The sequence below is a fragment of the Ixodes scapularis genome, unplaced genomic scaffold (assembly GCF_016920785.2).
Source record: "Ixodes scapularis isolate PalLabHiFi unplaced genomic scaffold, ASM1692078v2 PGA_scaffold3__209_contigs__length_174095766, whole genome shotgun sequence".
Taxonomy (NCBI): domain Eukaryota; kingdom Metazoa; phylum Arthropoda; class Arachnida; order Ixodida; family Ixodidae; genus Ixodes; species Ixodes scapularis.
Window position 1 is genome coordinate 70,594,653 of NW_024609868.1, and position 20,250 is coordinate 70,614,902.

Below are 20,250 nucleotides of genomic sequence, written 5' to 3' on the forward strand. Positions count from 1 at the left end.
AGGAAGTTCATGGCGTCCCGAATACAGAAAGAGAGGACCTGCTTGCTAAAACAAATAATGTAGCCCTAAAGTTAGACGTACCGTTACTGACGGCGGTTGAGGTTGACTGAAGGATGAGGAAGTGAAAGTGCCTCGCATCATTGTAAGGTCCTCGAACCAAGCCGCCCGAAATTTGCGACTAAACAACAGATAAAAATTTAAACGAGAGGAGAGGAATTAAAACTTGGGCGTGTTGGTAAGGCACGATTATTTAAAACGTGCAGCGGAACAGAAGGGACGGAAGAAAGGAGCGATTGTTTGTCTCCTTTATTCCGTCCCGTCTGTTTCGCTGTACGTCTTGAAGAGAGAGGAGAGGGCTCACCTGCTTGAAAATATGACAAAGCAAAACAGTACACTACTCTGGATGACAAGGAAATGGGTAAAAGAAATATCTTTTCAATTTGTTTGGCATGCAAATGGCAAAATTCTTGTGACACAAAAGGTAGGCGACCGTGCTGTTGTAATAAAGTATTCAAATGAAATAAACAACATGTGCTAAATGCAAAAAAAAAAAAACTGAATTGGTATGTTTTTAACAATGTTTGACCATGACGGTGTGCGTTTTTTTTTACCTAGGGAAGCTTCTTGTTCACGAGGTTGAGTGTTCTTTCTTAAATGTTTCCATAAGAATGCACAATCTGATAAAAATGAAGTGTTGAGTTTGGAGGTTCTTTTTCCGCAGTTTACATTCTCTTTTGATATAATATGCACTCGACTTTACCAGGAACCTTGGAGTGTATATTGACAGCTCACTTTCTTCGCTACAGTAAATGCGGCGTTCAGGACGTTAGGAATCATTTCAAGAATTTGTCGTCAATTTTCAGCTCCCTATTGCTTGCTACCCTATTGAAAATTCCATCAAGGTACGTAATTTGGGACACTGACTGCCAGTCAGCAGCCTTGGTGGAACGTGATGGACCATCAGACGTCATCTGATGGTCCATCAGATGACGTCTGACTGCCACTGCCAACGGATTTTCATAAACAAGGGCAGCATTTATATAAGAGTAAAGCTATACGCACTCATAAATATCGCCAAATGCCTCGATAAAACAAAATGTCCGAGAAAAACAAAAGAAAAAAAAAAGCAGAACAACCGCGGATTCGAACCCGCGACCACTTGCGTACAAATCGCACACCTTAACCGCTACGCTATGGCGCCGTTTTTGAACCTCGATTTCACTAATCGTTTTATACGAGATCCTTCGGCTGCAAATGCAGTTAAGCCGTCAGCACGTTATGCAAAGCACTCGTACATCACTCGCCGTACTTCAGTTCTACTCACCTGCCATGTAGAGTACTTTCGCGTCGTAGAATGATCCTTTTGTTCGCGCGTCACCGGCCCAGTAGACCTGGTACACCTTGTCGTCTTCAACTACACCGCTAAAGTCCCTTACATCGTCGGAACTCACAACAGGCTGGGTCTTGTCGGGTAGAAATTCTACTAAACATAAGACATTGTAGAACCCTGGCAGGACCGACAGGTTGGAGCAAGCGGGCAAACAAAACGAGTCGAGAGCGATCGTTCATGAAAGCTCGGCGAAGCGGCGAAGCCTCTATGGGCGAAGCGAAGTGCCGTTTTCGGCGCTTCGGCGGGCTTCTGATCAAGGTTGTCGGTCGGTTGCGTGTCAAATATCTAACGTCAGCGGTTTTATGGGCTCACGTCCTGAAATCGTTTTCTCGTGCATAGATTACTTTTCGTATTCATAGATTTGACGAAATAGTGGTGTCCGAACGAACTTTACGTCCTTTGACCGTACGTCTGTCTGCACGTCAAAGCTTTTTGACGTACAGTTAGAGACAATCGATGTACAGTCAGAATCGCCACCAAGACATCCTGATGGAATTTCGCGGCGGCCGACTGCCATCAGGAAACCATCAGAAAGCCGACAAGCAGAGTCTGACTGGAGTTTGACTGTCGGTCAGAGTAACTTGTTGGCCAATCAGACATGCTTGACGTACAGTCAGGCACAGTCAGCGGTCCACTAGAAAACACTGACTGCCAAACAGGGTTACATTGATGGATTTTTCCTTCGGGTACTCTTATTTAGGTATCTAGCTCAATCGCGACTGGAATTTGCCTCAGTTATTCGGAATTCGCAAGGGCTAGCTATACAAAATGTGCAAAAACGAATGGTAAGAATTTTATGTGATATTTTTATCACTATGAAACATTGCTTTTTAAATTTTTGCTGCATAAATTGACCGTGAGAAGGCAGTACAAAAATTTTCTATTCCTTCACAAAGTTGTTCATGACAGTAAATTCGGCGGCTTTATTACAAACTATTGAGTTTCATGTTCCCTCCTGTCCGAGCTGAAACATTTAAACTTTTTTTCAATCTTGCTTGTCCCCTGTGATCCAATTGTGAATGATACAAATTGCTTTTGATTCACTAAAATTTAACCTCAACATATTTTCATCCACTCATGAGTTTATGTTAAATCTATGTTACTGGATGTCTGCGAAGTAATCAATAATCGATTTACGCATTTTGAAAAAGTTGCATGACTTTTATTGAGTAAACATTGTTGTTTCCTGTATTTTTAGGGTTTTACTCCATGTATGTTTAGTGCACCACACTGTAAACCAAGGGGCTGTTTGTGAGCACAAAAAAAATAAAACAATTTATTTTTATTAATATTATGCTAACAGAAACATGGCCGGAGTCCGGAGTGCTTAAATTGCCCTTGTACTTAAGTTACTTTTTTTAACCGCGCGTCTCGTCATGGGGGAGGAGTGAGTTTACTAGTTAAGCCGGAGCACCACGCGTTATCACTTAAATATCGTACCATGCCGACGCTGTCCATTCGCTTCACGTCACGCAGTCGCCCGCGCAATTTCTTTTTTGTTTCTCAAAAAGTGGAAAGTTTACAGTAAGCAGATAATAATGCCGAGGGTGTAGCTGGCCAAGTAGGCAGCTCGCCCGTCGCCTAGCGGGTATCGAGCTTTGCTCTCACGGAAAGGGCCGAGGTTTTCGTGAAAATATTGTATTCTAATAAAGCATTAAAAGCATTATTACACCACTTTTAGAAGGTTCTATATATTAGAGAAAAAAATCGACTTGACTAAAGAAAAAACGCATGAGCTCTTTTAAAAAACTTTATTTATTTCACTGCGCAAAACAAAGAATCACAATGGTAGGGATTCAGAAAAAAAAAATTCTTAAGTGGGCCTTTTTAACTATTCGAATACGGCCGTTTTCGCGAATCGAAAGCACAAAAGAAGTAACATTGATGGGAATGCGTTTGGCCACACAGTCTTGAGTCGTTTTGATATAAAGGGTACAGCCGTTCGCATCCATCATTCCAACAACCCCGTGTGTCGTGTTATATACAAGGCACTGCAATTACGTTCCAAAACCTTCCATCACATGTTCAGTCTATAAGAAAAATTACTTGATATCGTTAAGACGTCTACGGTTGAATAATGCTCGAACTGAGTCGAAAATGTATTACTATACTCCTACGCTTGTCCAAATGTGTCTACTGATTATATCAATGTATGAATAAAGAAAACAAGCATTTAGAATGGGTAGGACTAACCTCTACAATACTACAGCAGAACCACATTGGAGGTCAAAGTATGTATTACTTTATCCAGGACACCAGTTTTTTTCGCACGAGTCAGATTTGCATTCATATCAGAGTGTCATAAATTCACATGGACGGACTAAAAGCCTTGTAATGCTAAATTATGCAGGACACGCCACGACACAATACAAAAATTAGCAACAACGTTTTTTTTTAATGTAATCAAATAAGATAAATTGAGCAATCATAGGTTTTATTTTGGAAGACGAATTTTTGAATTCTGCATAGTTCAGTTGCATGCGTGTTGGTGAAATCCCTAGATTTAAAATTCGTTGGTATTTCGTTCAACACGACGGCTGAAGGGGTGCAAGAAGGTGACTGGTGTCAAACTAGGCATGAAATTTTGAGTGTTTTAATATAAACGTCAAGAAGCGAATTCTATATTTTAATATACTAGGTAAAAGAAGTTGACATGTTTTAAAGCCTTGTACTAACCGACGAGTCTTCATTATTCGTAATTTTCGCGTCAAGTTTCTTTTCGTAGGTACCCTTTTTATGCACATTGAGCCGGTTCTTGCATTCCTTTTTGTGTAGACCGTCGTCGTAATTGGTCGAGCTGAAGGGAATTCTATTATTGTCGTCGTTGACCTGGAAGAGAAGATAACCGACGGAGAGACCATTGTTGCCAGCTGTACCGTTCGCGCTGTGACCGCTCTTCAACTCGAGCGCTGCGTTTTGCTTTGCGGCCTCAACTGAAGAATTGGGTTTTCCCTTGAACTGTCCGAACGCCAGGCTGTCAAGGGCGTCGATTGGACACTCTATGCACAGGTAGGAGATGGCGGCGAAAGCGTACGAAGTAATGATCAGGGATATGTAATTCTGAGCCTGAAAAGACAAAATTAATCAAATAAAAACTTCAATTTCTCTTCAACACAACGTTGAAAACGGAAAAGAAAAAAAAAGCGTTTGACTTAAACGTGCTTGTAGGTATCGGTTTCCTATCGGAGCACATTTTCGTGGAAGCAATCCTGCCCCTTTGGCCGAGGCGCGAAGGTAGTGCCTCGCTTCCCTCGCAGGACAAGAAGAAAAGTGTGGTGCACGGACGTAGTGGTCTTTCTCGACCAAGAGGCAAGACCGCTGACAGAAGGATGCGCTCCGAGAGAAAACCGAAACCTAAAACCGTGTCCAAATCAACGAGGTAGAGAGGCTTAGAGCGATAAACTGGTGAACCGTTCACCTGGCAAAAGTGACCCTCACTTAACTGCCGCCATGTTGTACAATTTTGACCACTAGACACGTGACCGTACCACATCATGAGGATTTTACGGAAAACTGAGTCGAGATCTGTATTGTCGTCGCTGTAAAAAAAAATAAAAACATAATGAACTATCTTTTTGAATACTGTTGGCCCCGGAAATAAGTGTCTCCGATTAAAAATATAAAAAAAAAATAATAAATAAAATATACAGCACCGCGGCTGGCGGCATCTAGCGGAGGCATTGCGAAGCTCCCCGAGTTTTTGCCGTAAAAGCAGATTTTGGACTTAAAACGAAAGAAACGTAACTTATCTCGTGGGTACTGTTAGTAAAGATCAATAGACAATTATTTGTGCGCGGTACTTCGCTCAAATTAAAACAAAAAAGATCACGTGTCTAGTGATCGAAAATCTGCAATATGGCGCTGCCAATGGGGGGTAACTTTCAGCTGTCAGTTTATCGCTCTAGGGCCCTCTAAATTATTAGTTCAAATAGAGCTTCTCTTCTTTTCTATTTTTCGAACACCATAAAATACGGCCGTAGACCTTTCTAAAAAGGCAAAAAATGACCCCATTTAGTGGTTTCGACAGTGCGCACCAAGCTTCTAATTGGAACCATATATATGCTTATCTTCACTACTATAAAAATTGATTAGTAATTTCTCCTTATTCATTTAGCTAATTAGTATGTTGATTTTTTGTTTGTTTGTTCGTTTGCAATCCCTGATGTTCGTCGTTGCTGGCAGTTTGTTCCCGGAAAGGCGTGTTTTTTTTTTCTCGACTAGCCAATTTTTAGCGATTGTTGTAAATCTTCGCGGAAATATCCTATATATTAAGAAGTTTTGAACTTTATGTTTCAGAGCCTGTGGCTTAGTTATTACGTGCCAGAGCATTGTATAAATTGTCTAAATGTCACCTTGCACTGGTCGGAATCAATGTGGAAAATGGAACGCAATGACGGTGTGCAGTCAGGAATTGAGCCCCAATTATGTCGATCTATGGAACCAGGCTTGCCAGAAAAGAAGTTCAGCTTCCCTTTAAATTAGAACGGCGCAATTCCTAAAACCGCTTCTGGAAAAACAAAATAACGCAATCGAAAATCGTTCGAGAAATTGCCCACGTAGCACCCAATATCGTGCGAACATTCCCTGTGTGTTCTGAATGTTGAAGGAACGTTAAAACACCATTCGGAACGTTCTAAGAACGTTCGTATGCGAATATTCCTTACTACGTAGCTGCTCAACATTCTTGGAACGTTCGCTGGCGAACATTCGTATGCACAATGTTCTCGGAACGTTCCCCTTCAAACATTCATATGCGCAACTTCTTAGAACGTTCGCTTACGAACATTCTCGAATATTCGCAGGTGAAGCCAACTTTACGGAGCTTTCACGCAACCTGTGGTTCGAAACACCATCCACTATATGCCACTTTGTGCCAAGAATATTCAAATTAAGTGGAGTTTCTGGAAACTTAGCATATATATATATATATCAGGGTGTCGAACCGGAACCGAACCGAACCAAAAACCGGAACCGAACCGGTATTTTTTCCGGAACTGAACCCGAACCCGAACCTTTATATTGTTATCGCGATGAACCCGAACCGGAACTCAACCGGAAAAAAATAACGGTTACCGGCTCATGTCAAAACGGTTCGGCCACGCGCTGTTGACAATGAATGTCCTATCAATGCCATTTGTTTCTTAAGTGCCGTCAACTGACACACACCTCGCTTACGTATTTTTCTTCTCCACTCAGTCTTAGGAATATAAACGCTGCATCCATGAATCTTGACAAACGCTGCATCCATGAATCTTGACAAACGCTGCATCTATGAATCTTGACAAAGAAACCAGTATTGCGCTGGTCGCGGCTTGTACGGAAGAAAAAGAATTGGAAGGCTGTGCAAAAAAAAAAAAAAAAAAAAAAAGTCGCGTCACGGGATTTCATTTTTCTACAATCTCGTAAATCCTAAATGCTGCTGTGTGCTCATTTCATAACACGTTTCTAGAACGCGCGAGTTCTTGAAGCTTGCTTCCATCGGAATGAGAAAAGAAAAGGCTGTGGAGTTTGATAATAATGCATCCGGTTTCGTATAGGCACTTAGAAGCTAACATATTTGTGAGACAGCGAACTCTTCTATTTTAATATTTATCCTATTACGTCCTTCTGGCGTTGCGTTCGGTGAAGTGTTTTTCATATTCCGTATCTTGTTTAATGAAAACTTCTTTAAGGGTCTAATTTGAGTTACCGAAGGCTAGTTCAAATAAAGAAAGCTGTATTTTCTCCCCACTGTTCCTTCATTTGCTTACACGCCGAGGTGGCGGGATAGTTAACGAGTTCTACTTGTAAGTGGGTTTGTAAGCAGGTCGTGGATTTTACAGCTACTGCGTCGGACCCAATTAGATAAAGTCCGAATGCGTAAACGTCGGTGAGGTAACCTTTGAGTGCACATAAAGAAACCATTCCTGGTAGAAATCCCTGAGCCTTACACTACGATGTATCCCGTTTCGTAATTGCTGATTTCAGATGTTTTATTTGTAATTTATTTTGATGTTGCAATTTGTCATTTATAATTTCCGAACCGGTTCGCGAACCGGTTCGCGGATCGAATTAATCAAACCGGAACTGAACCGGAACAAAATAAATTTACCTGAACCTGAACCGTAACCGAACCCGTATTTTTTTCGGTTCGACACACTGATATATATATTGTCAGGAAGGTGAAGACGACGACGGGGCAGTGGCGCGCACCACCCTCTCGCGCCAGGCCCCACGGGCCGGCTCGGCCTCCATAAATCCTTAGTGTGTTCTATCATCGTGTACTGTCCTGTCCTTTCTGCTGCCGACAGCATCACCCTAACAGTATGGTGGAGGGGCGGGGTATACTCATCTCCATCATTGAACATCGGCGCCGCTATGATCCTCTGAACCCGCCTCGTTGAAGCAGTCATCCACAGCAGCAGACCGAACACCAGCCCATGGCTCCGTCGCCCAGCCCCCGCCAAGACGCCATGACAAGCCGAATCAGACAAAGCCGACAGACGATCTCCCGCCCCTATCCCCAGCCCCCGACGTTCCGACGCTTCTCAGTGACGTGAGCCCCCCAGCCCGGACCATGCCGTCGTGTGGCTGGTGCAGAGATCTGTGACGCTGCGGAAGAGGCCGAAATTCAACGTTTCCATCTTGATCCTCACCCTCGCTGTCGGCAGCCGTCCTTTGTCCTTCTGTGTGTGTGGCTTTGTAAGTGTGCTTTATGTGTTCATTTATTCACCGGCCGGGTCGGCCGTTTTCGTCCGAGGGAGTACTGTCAGGAAGGTGAAGACGACGACGGGGCAGTGGCGTGCACGACCATCTCGCGCCAGGCCCCACGGGCCGGCTCGGCCTCCATAAATCCTTAGTGTGTTCTATCATCGTGTACTGTCCTGTCCTTTCTGCTGCCGACAGCATCACCCTAACAGTATGGTGGAGGGGCGGGGTATACTCATCTCCTTCATTGAACATCGGCGCCGCTATGATCCTCTGAACCCGCCTCGTTGAAGCAGTCATCCGCAGCAGCAGACCAAACACCAGCCCATGGCTCCGTCGCCCAGCCCCCGCCCAGACGCCATGACAAGCCGAATCAGACAAAGCCGACAGACGATCTCCCGCCCCTATCCCCAGCCCCCGACGTTCCGACGCTTCTCAGTGGCGTGAGTCCACCAGCCCGGACCATGCCGTCGTGTGGCTGGTGCAGAGATCTGTGACGCTGCGGAAGAGGCCGAAATTCAACGTTTCCATCTTGATCCTCACCCTCGCTGTCGGCAGCCGCCCTTTGTCCTTCTGTGTGTGTGGCTTTGTAAGTGTGCTTTATGTGTTCATTTATTCACCGGCCGGGTCGGCCGTTTTCGTCCGAGGGAGTACTGTCAGGAAGGTGAAGACGACGACGGGGCAGTGGCGCGCACGACCATCTCGCGCCAGGCCCCACGGGCCGGCTCGGCCTCCATAAATCCTTAGTGTGTTCTATCATCGTGTACTGTCCTGCCCTTTCTGCTGCCGACAGCATCACCCTAACAATGTATATATATATATATAAGGGATCAGTTTTACCTTATATTTCTCTAACGAGGTTTTGGATATAAGATGTAGGAAAAATGTAATGTTTTTCAAAACTTGATAATGAACTTGGCACTCACTGCGTATGTAGAGGGGCAGTTTTGAATAGACCCGATTTTTAAGCACCTGGGGCTCATAACTTTGAGAAAAGGTATTTCCCAGTTGAGTGTGGGATGCCATGTTTATCTGTCTGTACTTAAGCTCAAAGTGACTAATCGGTTATCTATGCAGCACATTTTGAATGAAAGATGTTGACAAGTGACAGGTAGGAGTAAACTGTCGTTAGTACATGCTCAGGCTGGTGCCCTGGGAAAGCGGCTAGCTTGTGCTTGCGCCTTCTAAAAACACCTTTTGGTTGAAAAAATATCGATCACCCTGTAAGGAGCTTTATCACATCCATATATGTAGTACGGCTCATTGGGTCTGTAGCCTAAGCAAGCCGTAATTGTGGAATCTTCGTAAATAGTCCTGAGAGAATGTTCCCTGAATGTAGCGATGTACCCGCACCACACTCTGAGGAGATCGAAATGATGTCCCTGCATAAATTTGGAACATTTTAAGAAAGTTGCAGAAGTTCTTTGGACGTTCTTAGAACCTTGTTAGGGTATTTGAATGTTGATTGAATGTCCTGGTAATGTTCTCTGTCGTTCTCAGAATGTTCTAAGAATATTTCCTAAAAAACGTTCCCCGAATTTAGAGGCAAGTGCCTGCGCCATATTCTGACAACGTTGATAGAACGTTCTTACGCAAATTTGCAATATTCCAAAAATGTTGCAGAAGTTCTTTGGATGTTTTGAGAAAGTTTTTAGAACCTTGTTAGTATATTTGAATGTTGATTGAATGTCCTGTTTATGTTCTATGTCGTCTCAGAACGTTCTAAAAATATTCTTTTGAAAACATTCCCCGACTGACAACGTTGATAGAATGTTCTTACGTAAATTTGCAACATTTAAAAAAATGTTGAATATGTTCTTTCGAACATTCCCGGTATGTTCTGAGAACGTTATCCTGCTACGTGGGTGGTTTCACACCGTCTTTTGAAAAACGAACCACCCGTTGATAATGAATGTACGAAAGGCGTAGCGATGGTTTTGTCCAAGTAATATACTATATTTATGCACGGTTATCATTCGTATTTTCTCGAAAAGCCGAAACGATTTTTGTGACGTCCTAAAGTTTCCTTGATTATTTTTTTTTGACGCGCGTTGTTTAGGTTTTATAGAGAGTTTATCATAAGCCGCGTTTACATGAATGCGACTTAGTCGCATCGAATCCAGTTGTCGCATTCAATCCGGTCATGTATACGATATAATGCGCTAAGGAAGCGCATCGCGTTCAAGTCGCTATACAAAGGTGGATTGAGACGACAAATGCACATGCATTCAGCCCATGTAAGCGGAGATCGCATCACATTTTGAAACGGGTGGATTATGGGAAGTCGTTCGCTGTTGGAGCGAGTGAACAGCTGGGAACATGGCGGCGGCAAACTTTGGCGGCGGCGGCGGAGAGCGATCCGTCCGGTGTGATCGCCCGCAGTTTTCTCCTAAGAAGAAACGCGAGCTTTTATTGCCAAACTAAGTGAGCGGAATATAACTGAGCCGCTCGGTGAGGGTGGCCCCCGTCCAAGCCTTTCGAAATACGATTTGCGTGTTTAAGGGAGTGCCTAGAGGCTTCGGCACAAGCACGAACGACGCCGAGAGATCCAAGCACTAGCGCAGGACGAGGAGCTGCTTCCTCGGTGCCGTTCCTGGCTGCGCCGGAGCCTTTCGGTTTCGGGGTTCGGTCGCGGTCAGCAAGGTTGGGCGAGGCGAAGCGCGGTGGCATCTTCAGAGCGGTTGGAAACGGTCTCGCTCGCCAGGCCGTGCGCATGCACGTCGCCTCTTATCCAGAGTGGCCCGGCGGCCCGACGCGGATCCCAAAACGCTCGGGTTGTGATGTTTCTTCCGTCTCGTAACTTCTTGCACGGCATCGAAGACAGCGGGCACGATCTTTACGCTCGCCGAAAGCGTCAAAAGGCCTTCACGTGCGATGCACCAGAAAAAGTGGTCACGTGGTGCGGCCGGTGCCGGAAACGCAGCTTTAACTTATAGCTTTGACACGGCGATGCGCCACTTTCACTTAGGGCTTGGTGCGCATTCATGTAAACGTTGCCGCGTCGGCTTCCTTCGAAGTACGATTGGAGTCGATGCGCTGAAGTCGTATTCATACAAACGCGGCTATACTATTTGAACATATTTTTTTTAAATTTTTTAATAGATGGTGAGAGACGAGTTCTTTTTTCAACGTATATTTATCAGGCTCAGCGAACATTAGACGAGGGAACAATCGTCACGGTGAGTTTAGTAATTACCTAAAACTCTTAATTAACTTCACTTAACTAAATTTATATAGGCATCCCCCATTGTAACACCTCTACATTTAATGCCTCCCTTCTTCACCAAACCTCAATAGATTGGAATCGCCTTCCCGCGCACATACTCTCTGATGCTGCTGATTTTAAAAATGCCATCACTTATTTTATTGTTCCTCCTTGGCCATTGTTCTTATTTTTGCCTTGTTCGTTGATATACTCATATATTTTTATGTTAAAACTCACTCCTCTATGTAATACCTTCGGATCCTTAGAGAAAATAAATGAATTGAAATGAAAATATTGGGTTCGGGGGTCATGTGGGAATTTCAGTATTGACGGCAATTACAAATTGGGGGGGGGGGGGGGGGGAGGCCACACCAGACGTCAATATTGAAATTCCAACCTGACCTCCATACGAAAAATTAAAAAAAAGTTAGTTGCGATATTTTAGTTAATTGGTCAACTTACACGATTATTGTTTGCTCTAATGTCCGCCGAGACTAATAAGTACATGCTGAAAACATAACTCATCTAACTCTAAGCCCCTATTTAAGAAGAAAAAAAAAAGTGTGTTCGAATTAAAATAAACAACACCCTGTATACCATTAGGATTAAAAAAATCATTGGTATAAAAAAAAAGTATGCCACGTGTTTTAGTTTAGCGATATCTACTTGAGGGGTGAATGCATTACCCGCAATATGTACTGATCTCCGCTCATAATAACAAGTATGTTTTGACAAAAACTACCGAAATTGAGACAGTTACATTGGTGGAAATGAGACATGGAAAACCAAATGTGTTTAGGTTGGGGTGAAATGGCAAGTAATAAATGATCGAAATACGTTCCCGATTTCGAAGCTCTCGTCTTTTTCAGTGCTCTTAACTCAGACACTTACCTCAAGGAACGGCTTATTGGTATTTCGCTCCCGGCCGAGAATGATGTTAACAAAGACCACGACCACGTGCACGAGGTACGCCGCAAACGAGAGTCGGCCCAGCGGGTAGAGAAGCGGGTTGGCGAGGATCTTGTTGACGGGTCCACCACGGCCTGTTGCGCATGCGTACATGACCCAGGAGACTGCAAAGCCCCAGGCGACCCGGTGCAGTGCGGCGTAGACCACGGACTCTAGGTGCTCGGGCGCGCGACCCCTGTTCCAGGAGTAGATACCGAACAGCGACGTGCAGGCAAAGGTCGCCGCCACCGTCCACCAGAACACATGCGCCTTGCGAGATAGCTGGTGCGGCTTGGCGGCGAAGGAGCCAAAGATGATCGCAGTAAAGAGGGATCCGGCGTGCGCAAAGGCCTTGTTGTAAACGTGCATGGCAGTATCGGACAGAGCTCTGTGGACGAAAAAATAACGCTAGAAATGTATAGACCCGGGGTGGTGTACCTCACTCAGTCTACCGCCCTTTTGTATATGAGTAAAAAAAGACAAATTAGACGATCCTGTTAAACAGTGTAAGGTCGGTAGGCCTTCGAGGCACGGCGGCACTGACTTACGATGTAGCTGAAATATTTAGCCGGAACAGTACCACTCCGAGCCTGGGGTCTTTAACGTGCATAAATCACTTGGTATACGGGACCGCACGCAGGTACACGATGCTCATATAGAGCGAGACGGGAGGGGTAGGGATTGAACCCACAGGATACCTAGATTCTGCAGCGCGGGCTTTTGATAAACTGGACCGATATTTTGACCACATATACGTTTCCTAAAGTCTCGATGGCGTCCGGTTTATGGTCTCTGGAGAACTTCAGTGCATGATTTGCGAGCAGAAGGATCTCCCTGTAACAATTGATTTATTCTACAGTCTAAGAAATGCCTGCACGTCTACTTACCCGCAAAACCCTAAAAGAGCCAATCTCTGCCATCTACGAAATTAGCTCAGCGAATGATGAGGCGGAACATACGTTTAGACCTAAAAATCAAGTCTGCGCTGTTGCATTACGCAATGCAAAGCGTCATGCTTGCATTGCGCAATGCCACAGCGCAGACTTAATTTTGAGGTGAAAACATAAGTCCCGCCTCATCATTCGCTGAGCTGATTTCAAATATCGCATAGATTGACTCTTCCATTGTTTTGCGGGTAAGTAGACGCGCGTGCATTCCTTAGAGCGTGTGTATACAATATGGCATTATTAGACCGCCAATGATCAATTGAAAGACATATTGCCTGTCTGCTTAGTTTGCTGAGCCAATTCCACCCAGATGGCCAGGACTGCACCCCGTCTTTTTCCTCTTCCCTCACAAGCGTCATCACTAGTGGATACATGCAACGCCGCATAACCTTGCATCAGCATCGTCGACAGCGCGTCTAGCATCGTCTCACCACGAACACGAGGTTAGCACGCGGCGATGCTAAGACGGATTAACCACGGATCTCGAGAGCTCTCGTCGAGCTCGCGAGATCCCATAACGATGCCGTAATGCACGTGCCTTGCCTTCTAGGTGTTATAGGATGAGCACGATTAGGAGGAACAAGCTGATCTTACACTACAGGACGGAGGTGAGGGCTCAGTGCGCCTATTTGATTAGCGGAATGGTTAAGCTCATTTAGGTGCTTAAACGTGAGCCTGTTACGTACTGGATATCCAATGTGAGGACGAGATGTACAGGCAAGTAGTTGTAGAGGTGCGTGACTACTCCCACGGCGATGCAGGTTGAGACAACAATTGCTGCCATGATGGCTATACCCACTTTCGGACACCTTTAATTAAAAGAAAAAATAAATGGGTTAATGCTCAAATTATTTAAAAATAGATATAAATATAGATATCGTATGCACGCAGCAAGGTCTCACCTTGAAAAGATTGCCACTAGGATGATTGTTCTGACGACGTACAGTTGAAACTCCGCGGAAGGGTACCAAAAATGCGGCAAGCACTGTGAAGTAAAATGTAAGGGTAAGAAACTTGGCCTCCGTTGTCCTATACTTGGGGACAACTTTTTTTCGGTAATGAAGCCAAATCTATTGGTGCCCGCGCGCCCGCGAACATTGAACGCCTATCGCAGCTGTGCTCGCACAGTCTTCACTTCGGAAACACCAGAAAAAGCTGTCCCCAAGCGTAGGTAAAAAGAGAGAAAGTAAGAACTGCATATATACTATAGACAATTCGCAGCAGCTGTCCATGGGCGCCGCCATAACTGATCTTCAGTTTTTGTTTCCTCTTATTTGCTTTGTATCACTTAATCATTACTATAACAGGTCAAGTTATTGCCATCTTAGATTCTATTGTGTCCTTCTCCCCAGCATTGGCATCTGTAAAGGCTCGTCAACACTCGTTTCAGCAGCTTGGTATCTCGGTAAGACTAAAGTCACTGGATCCTGGGAAAGTAGCGCCAAGCTCCCCGTATGGTCGCCATCTCGGTCCGTGAAATTGGCAATTCCTTTTTGACCCCTCCACCTTGGTGAGCCCATCTAAATTCACTGGTGACGGGTAGCTTTATGGAGACGTCTCTTGTATACTGAGATTGTGCTATCCACACACCGGCGGAACAAGCGTACATCTTCGTACCACCACATGCTGTGTCGGTGCTTGGAGGCACTGAAAAATAATTTTACTGTTTTGAAATACGCAAGAAGAACAATATAACTGTAAGAGATCCATGGAGATGGGCATGATTAATAAGTTGATAGTATAGACAGTGCCGAAGACGCTTACAGTGGCGAGGAACTCTTCCGGTACTATGATGCTCCATGGTGATCTCGGCGCAACTGGTTTAGAAGGACCCTCTGGAAACTTCGAAGATTTGAATGGACCGAGATAGCGATTTCTATGGAAACGTAGACGGAACGCCCGCGAATTGAGACGGCTAATTGGACATTTTGACTTGGTGGACTGCTGGACCCTTCTCCACGGTGCCACTTTCGAGCACACCTGGCAACGTGGTGGGTCAAGCAGCCACCTGGACAGGGTCTACATCACCGAGACCCTGGCCTAAGCCGTTCAACCTTCTGGGGTTGTGGACTTCCTACCCGCCATCGGTAACATCTCAGACCACCGGCCACTGCTCGCGGAGCTCTGTCTGGCTCCCTTGACCGGGCACCAACGCTTCTGGCTTTTGGACTCCCGCGTCCTGCGGAACCCGACGAGCCGCGACCGCCTGAAAGAAGATTTGCGCCGGTCTCTCCTTGGAGTGACGCCATATCCAGCGAACTGGAACCACCTTCTGGAAACCTGGCGGGTGGTGTGCGTGACGGAGGGCCGTGCCCTGCGCCAGCGGCAAGTTGAAGAGCTCCGCGAAACATCGCTGCGAATCCGCATCGTACGTCGCGGGGGCGCTGGGACTCCCCTTATGAGGGGCTACCTCTCGCAGCTCCTCGACCGGTACCAACACCTACTACGGGCGTGGACGACAGCAGTGGCAGTTCTTTAGGGGAGGGGCGGACCCTCCTTCCACCCCGAAGTGCTTCGCTACACACACCGCACACAGGCGAAGGAGCGGCGAGTCCCGCCCGTTCCAGTTCCTCCATCGACGCCTCCGCTTGGCCAACCTTCTGTCCCAAGCTTCAGCTCCCACTTCGACGTCCTGGCGACTTCGGAGTCAACGATAGACCGCGTGACCCTGGCGACGCACCCTTTCCTGCACGGCCCCTCCAAAGTTCAACCCACCACTGGCCATCAGCGTTTCAAGCCTCCCAATGCAGTGGAGGTTCACAACGCTCTGCTGAAAATGAAGACTGGATCTGCGCCGGGCCCGGATGAATTCCCGACCGAGTTTTACCGCACATTCTGGGATGTGCTGGGGGAATATGTCTGTGCAGTCCCCCGCACCGTCTTCACGGAGCTCCGCCTGCCGGAGTCCTTCCGGCAGGGCAGCATAATCCTCTTGCCCAAGGAAGGAAGGGACCCCAGCGATCCAGGGGCGTGGCGACCCATCAATTTGCTCAACGCAAGTTACAAGCTGCTCGCTTCGGTGCTTGCACAACGGCTACACGACATCCTCCCGGACATTGTAACAACGCACCAGACGTGTTCGGCCGTGGGCCGCAACGTCCACACACTGTCATCACTCACAAGAGACGTGCTTCACTACACGAACTCTCGCTGCGCCAGGGATTTGATCGCCTCCCTGGACCAGGCGAAAGCGTTCGACCGGGTTGAGCACCCCTTCCTTTTCGCTATGCTCGACGCCTTCGGTTCCCCCCGGAGGGTTTTCGCCTCTTCATGGTCCTGTACGCTGGCATGAAGAGTGATCTGTGCGTAAACGGTAGCGTGGTGGCCAGCTTCCCCGTCACGCGAGGCGTACGTCAGAGCTGCCCACTCTCGCCGCTCCTCTTTGTTCTGTCGCTTGAGCCGTTCCTCACCAACATCGACCAGTGCTCCCTGGTGCGCGGCCTCCCTCTCCCCGGCAGCGGCGAGGTGAAGGCGACTGCGTACGCCGACGACATCACACTGCACCTAAGCGACGCTCACGACCTCGGCGTGGCGCCTCAGGTCTTTACGACGTACGGCTCGCTCTCGTGTGCACACCTCAATGAGCAAAAGAGCAAAGCGTTGTGATTTAACTGCCCACCAGAACCAGCCTCCCCGCTCCGGGTGATTGCCGTGATGAAGATCCTAGAAGTAACGTACAACGCGATGGGAATCTCGCCCGAGTTGTGGACCCGCCTGGCGCGCGACATCACGCCAAGTGTTGATCATGCCCGTGACTACGCTCTCCCCATGGCCGAGCGCCGGTACCTGGACCGCTCGGTGTTCTGTGGGCGTCTCTGGTACCTAGCGCAGGTGGTAATACCACCGCGGAGCTTCATCAGACAAGTGCGAAGTTCTCTGTTCAGATTCTTCTGGATGGAGAAAACCGAGCTCGTCACCCGTCAAGTGCTCTCCCTGTCGCGCAAGAAGGGAAGATGGGGCTTCCCCTGCGTGGATGGCACGCCCGCGCTACTGCAGCTCAAGACCATGCTCATGATCCTACACGAAGCTGAGAACCCGGCCATATCTCTCGCTCTCTACTTCGTGGGGCACTCCCTCCGAGACCTGGGTATTGACCTCGCCGGCCCGTCGGGTGCCTGTGCTGAGACAACGACCCCGGCTTACTGGAAAGCGCTTCAGTTGCATCGCCGCCTCGTGGAGCAGGCGCCACAATTGGACATCACGACAACACCAGCGTCACGCCTCGCCCAAACCCTGTTGGAACCACAGCTCACTCTCGTGCAGATCGGACTCTCGTATTCGTTCCCATGGGTCCGCCTCACCTCCTCCAACCTTCCAGGACACCTTCGAGACTTCGAGCGGCAGCGCGGATGGGGAGTGCTTCCCACACGAGACCGGCTACTTCGGTGGGGCGCGTGTCGCACCGATTAGTGCCCGAACTGCGACGACCGAGAGACGAACGTGCATGTTGTGTCGGAGTGTGTGGCGACGCGCCCGTTCTGGCGGGTGGTTTGCGCTAGTTTTCTTGGGCTGGGCTTCGGGGCTCTTTGTGTGCCTTCTGCTCGCCGCGAGCGAGTACGTCCTTTGGCGAAACTGGTGCTGCGCCGTGGGACAGGGATGGAGGTTGCGCGCGCTCTTGCCGCTTTTGTTGAGGCTACGACGGGAGCTCGTGTCCCACCTCGAGGCGCAACTGTTCCTTCTCGGAGAGCAGGAGTTCCTGCAACGCTGGTCCTTCCGATACCTCCACGTGCACAACTCTCGTATCGTACTGCGGTTTCAATACGTCGATCATATCTAGACCGCGTTAGGCGGAGAAAGGGAGAACGAGACGCGATGCGGCCCTCTCTTTGAGGTGTCGCACAGTCTAAGAAAAAATGGAGGAAAAAAGTAGCAACGGAGCGTCCTCCTCCCTTCTACTGGCGCGCCCCCAAGCGGACACCACAAAAAGGGGAGGAACGAAACGTTTTTCTCCTTCTCCAGGCAGACGGGAGCAAGCTTTCGCCCTTCCGACTCATCTTCTTTCGGTTTCGTTTTTCGAGCAGGTCGCGCACGTTGTTTAATAAATAGCTCTTGAGTTGATTGAGTTTCAGCGGCAGCGAAGGCCGCCTGTAATTCCGTCTTCTAGTCTAAACGTGCAGAAGGTTTCGGTTGCATTGACGTTTTTACCACTAATTTTATCAAATGAGCAAACGAAGACGCTAGAAACAGCGAAGTTCCGGAGCAGTGCCAGCAGCGCCACGTACACTGGGGGATGGCCGTCTCCGGATTGCGGGACTCGCGCGGCACGGAACTACAGTAGCGAAAGCACTCGGAACTGTGTCGACGTTTTCGACGTTATGGAAACCGCAGGGAACTGCGTCCAAGACAGGCAGGTTTTGCTGCCGGCTGCCTGGGTGCCTTCCGTGCTGAGTTCGGTTCTGCTTTCCGATGCCGAGTGCGACCGGCGTTCAACGTGGTTCTGTATTTGTGCGTGTCAGCAACATAGCTGCAACATCGTGATGGCAGTGTTGTGGCTTGTGAACAGAAGACTGGAATTATCGCCGATGTGACCGTGTGTGCGCGTATCAGTGGTGTAACAAGAAGATGAGATCGTAAACTGTCAGGCCTTGATGCCGCTGGTCGGGCCGTGATCGGAGGGGGCGGGGGGTCGCGGGTTGAGATTCCGCTTTACATTAAAAAGTTTAATACCACTTGAGGGATTACGTGCAATCGATCAACGTGCGGATAGTCATGCTGGAACGCGTGTCTGAACTGTAGAAGCTCCTATCGTACAGCGGCCAATGTGACTGTCGGAATTGTCTCGTCCCCGAGAGCGATTGTGCTCTGGGGCAAGGACTGAACAGTACGAAATCGCAACGGAAAGTACGTATATTCAAAGTATGGAATTTCGGCATTAAAAAACAATAGTAGGTGAAATCAAAATAAAAGCTACCCTTTATTTTGCTGTTTAAATATACTACGGTTCCTGGAGAAACTGCCCTCCAAGTGGCGCGCTGGGATGAGCGCAAGAAGTTTTCAAGCTCGCCACGGCGTAGCTCCGTACATGTAACACCTGCCGCAAGTCGCGGCTTTGACTGCATTCAAGTTGATCGAAAAGCGATTTCTCAGCCCGTGAAGCATCACTTCCAGCTGAGTGAATATCCGCTCTACAGAGATTAATTCAAGACGGCAATTGCAGCTTTGCGCGAACAGCACAAATAGAAAAACAAACACTACAATAGAAATACAGGCTATGACGTGCCGTGCGGGGAAACAAACTCATGGCTTCGAACCGCATTGGAGCGGCTTGATTTATTGCTTCCAAATAATTACGGCGTGATCGAGCGTTTGCTTTTTAATAAAAGATTCATCCCCTGAGCCATTCCAAATACTCTTAGAGGTATGACATTGCATGAAAAAAATCAACATGCTGGTAATATTTTTTATTGCTTATTCAGTTACCGAAAAATTTTGTACATTCAAAACGACCAGTATAAAAGACGGAAACGCCGAGCACGGGTGTGGTGTTCGGGCTAGTGTGGTGTGCCCCGGTATTCATGTTTGTATGTGCCCTGTATGTGTATGTGCTCAATGTATGTTCACCTGATGCTTGTACTATGCGTAATGTGTGTATAGTAGAGGATCCCCATGTGCAATAGTGGCCTGAGAAAATGAAATTATTTTTTGTAGAGCATGAATTAGTCGGTGCCTAGCGCCACCTAGCCTAGCAAGTTGCAATTACTCTGCTTGACCCTGCAATCTGGTGGCAAGCGATTTAACCTTCTTTCACGCTACGCGATAAACAGCAGCTTCGAGTTTGTTCTTTTGAGAGCGGCTTTTGGTTTCCCGGATTGGTTTGTCGTTTCTCCGTGATGCGCGGTTGGCGAAAGAATTGTGACTCGAGGAACACCAAAGGTAAGACGCAAAGTGCGCGAAGTAACTGGGTATCGGTTGTCTCCGTTTAACATCCTAGTGCTGTCGACGAGAGGACCGAGTAACTGTTTTCGAAACGCAAGTTTCTGTACCTGTGGGGGGGAATCTGGCTTCGGAAATAAACACAGTTTGCGGAAAGCTCGTGTTAAGCTTTTATTTGCTGCTGCTCTCGTCCCGTACAC

The 20,250-nt window shown here is 47.4% G+C and overlaps 1 protein-coding gene across 1 annotated transcript; it reads right to left on the reverse strand.

Annotated features, from left to right (window-relative positions):
* Positions 1-4,048: 4,048 nt before the first annotated feature.
* On the reverse strand, positions 4,049-15,902 carry LOC115331817 (nose resistant to fluoxetine protein 6-like). Its single transcript, XM_042292763.1, has 5 exons — positions 15,858-15,902; positions 14,080-14,162; positions 13,864-13,986; positions 12,174-12,618; positions 4,049-4,456 (listed from the first exon to the last, which is right to left on the reverse strand). Exons 1-5 carry the CDS (start codon positions 15,900-15,902, stop codon positions 4,049-4,051), a joined length of 1,104 nt encoding a protein of 367 aa, XP_042148697.1.
* Positions 15,903-20,250: the final 4,348 nt, after the last annotated feature.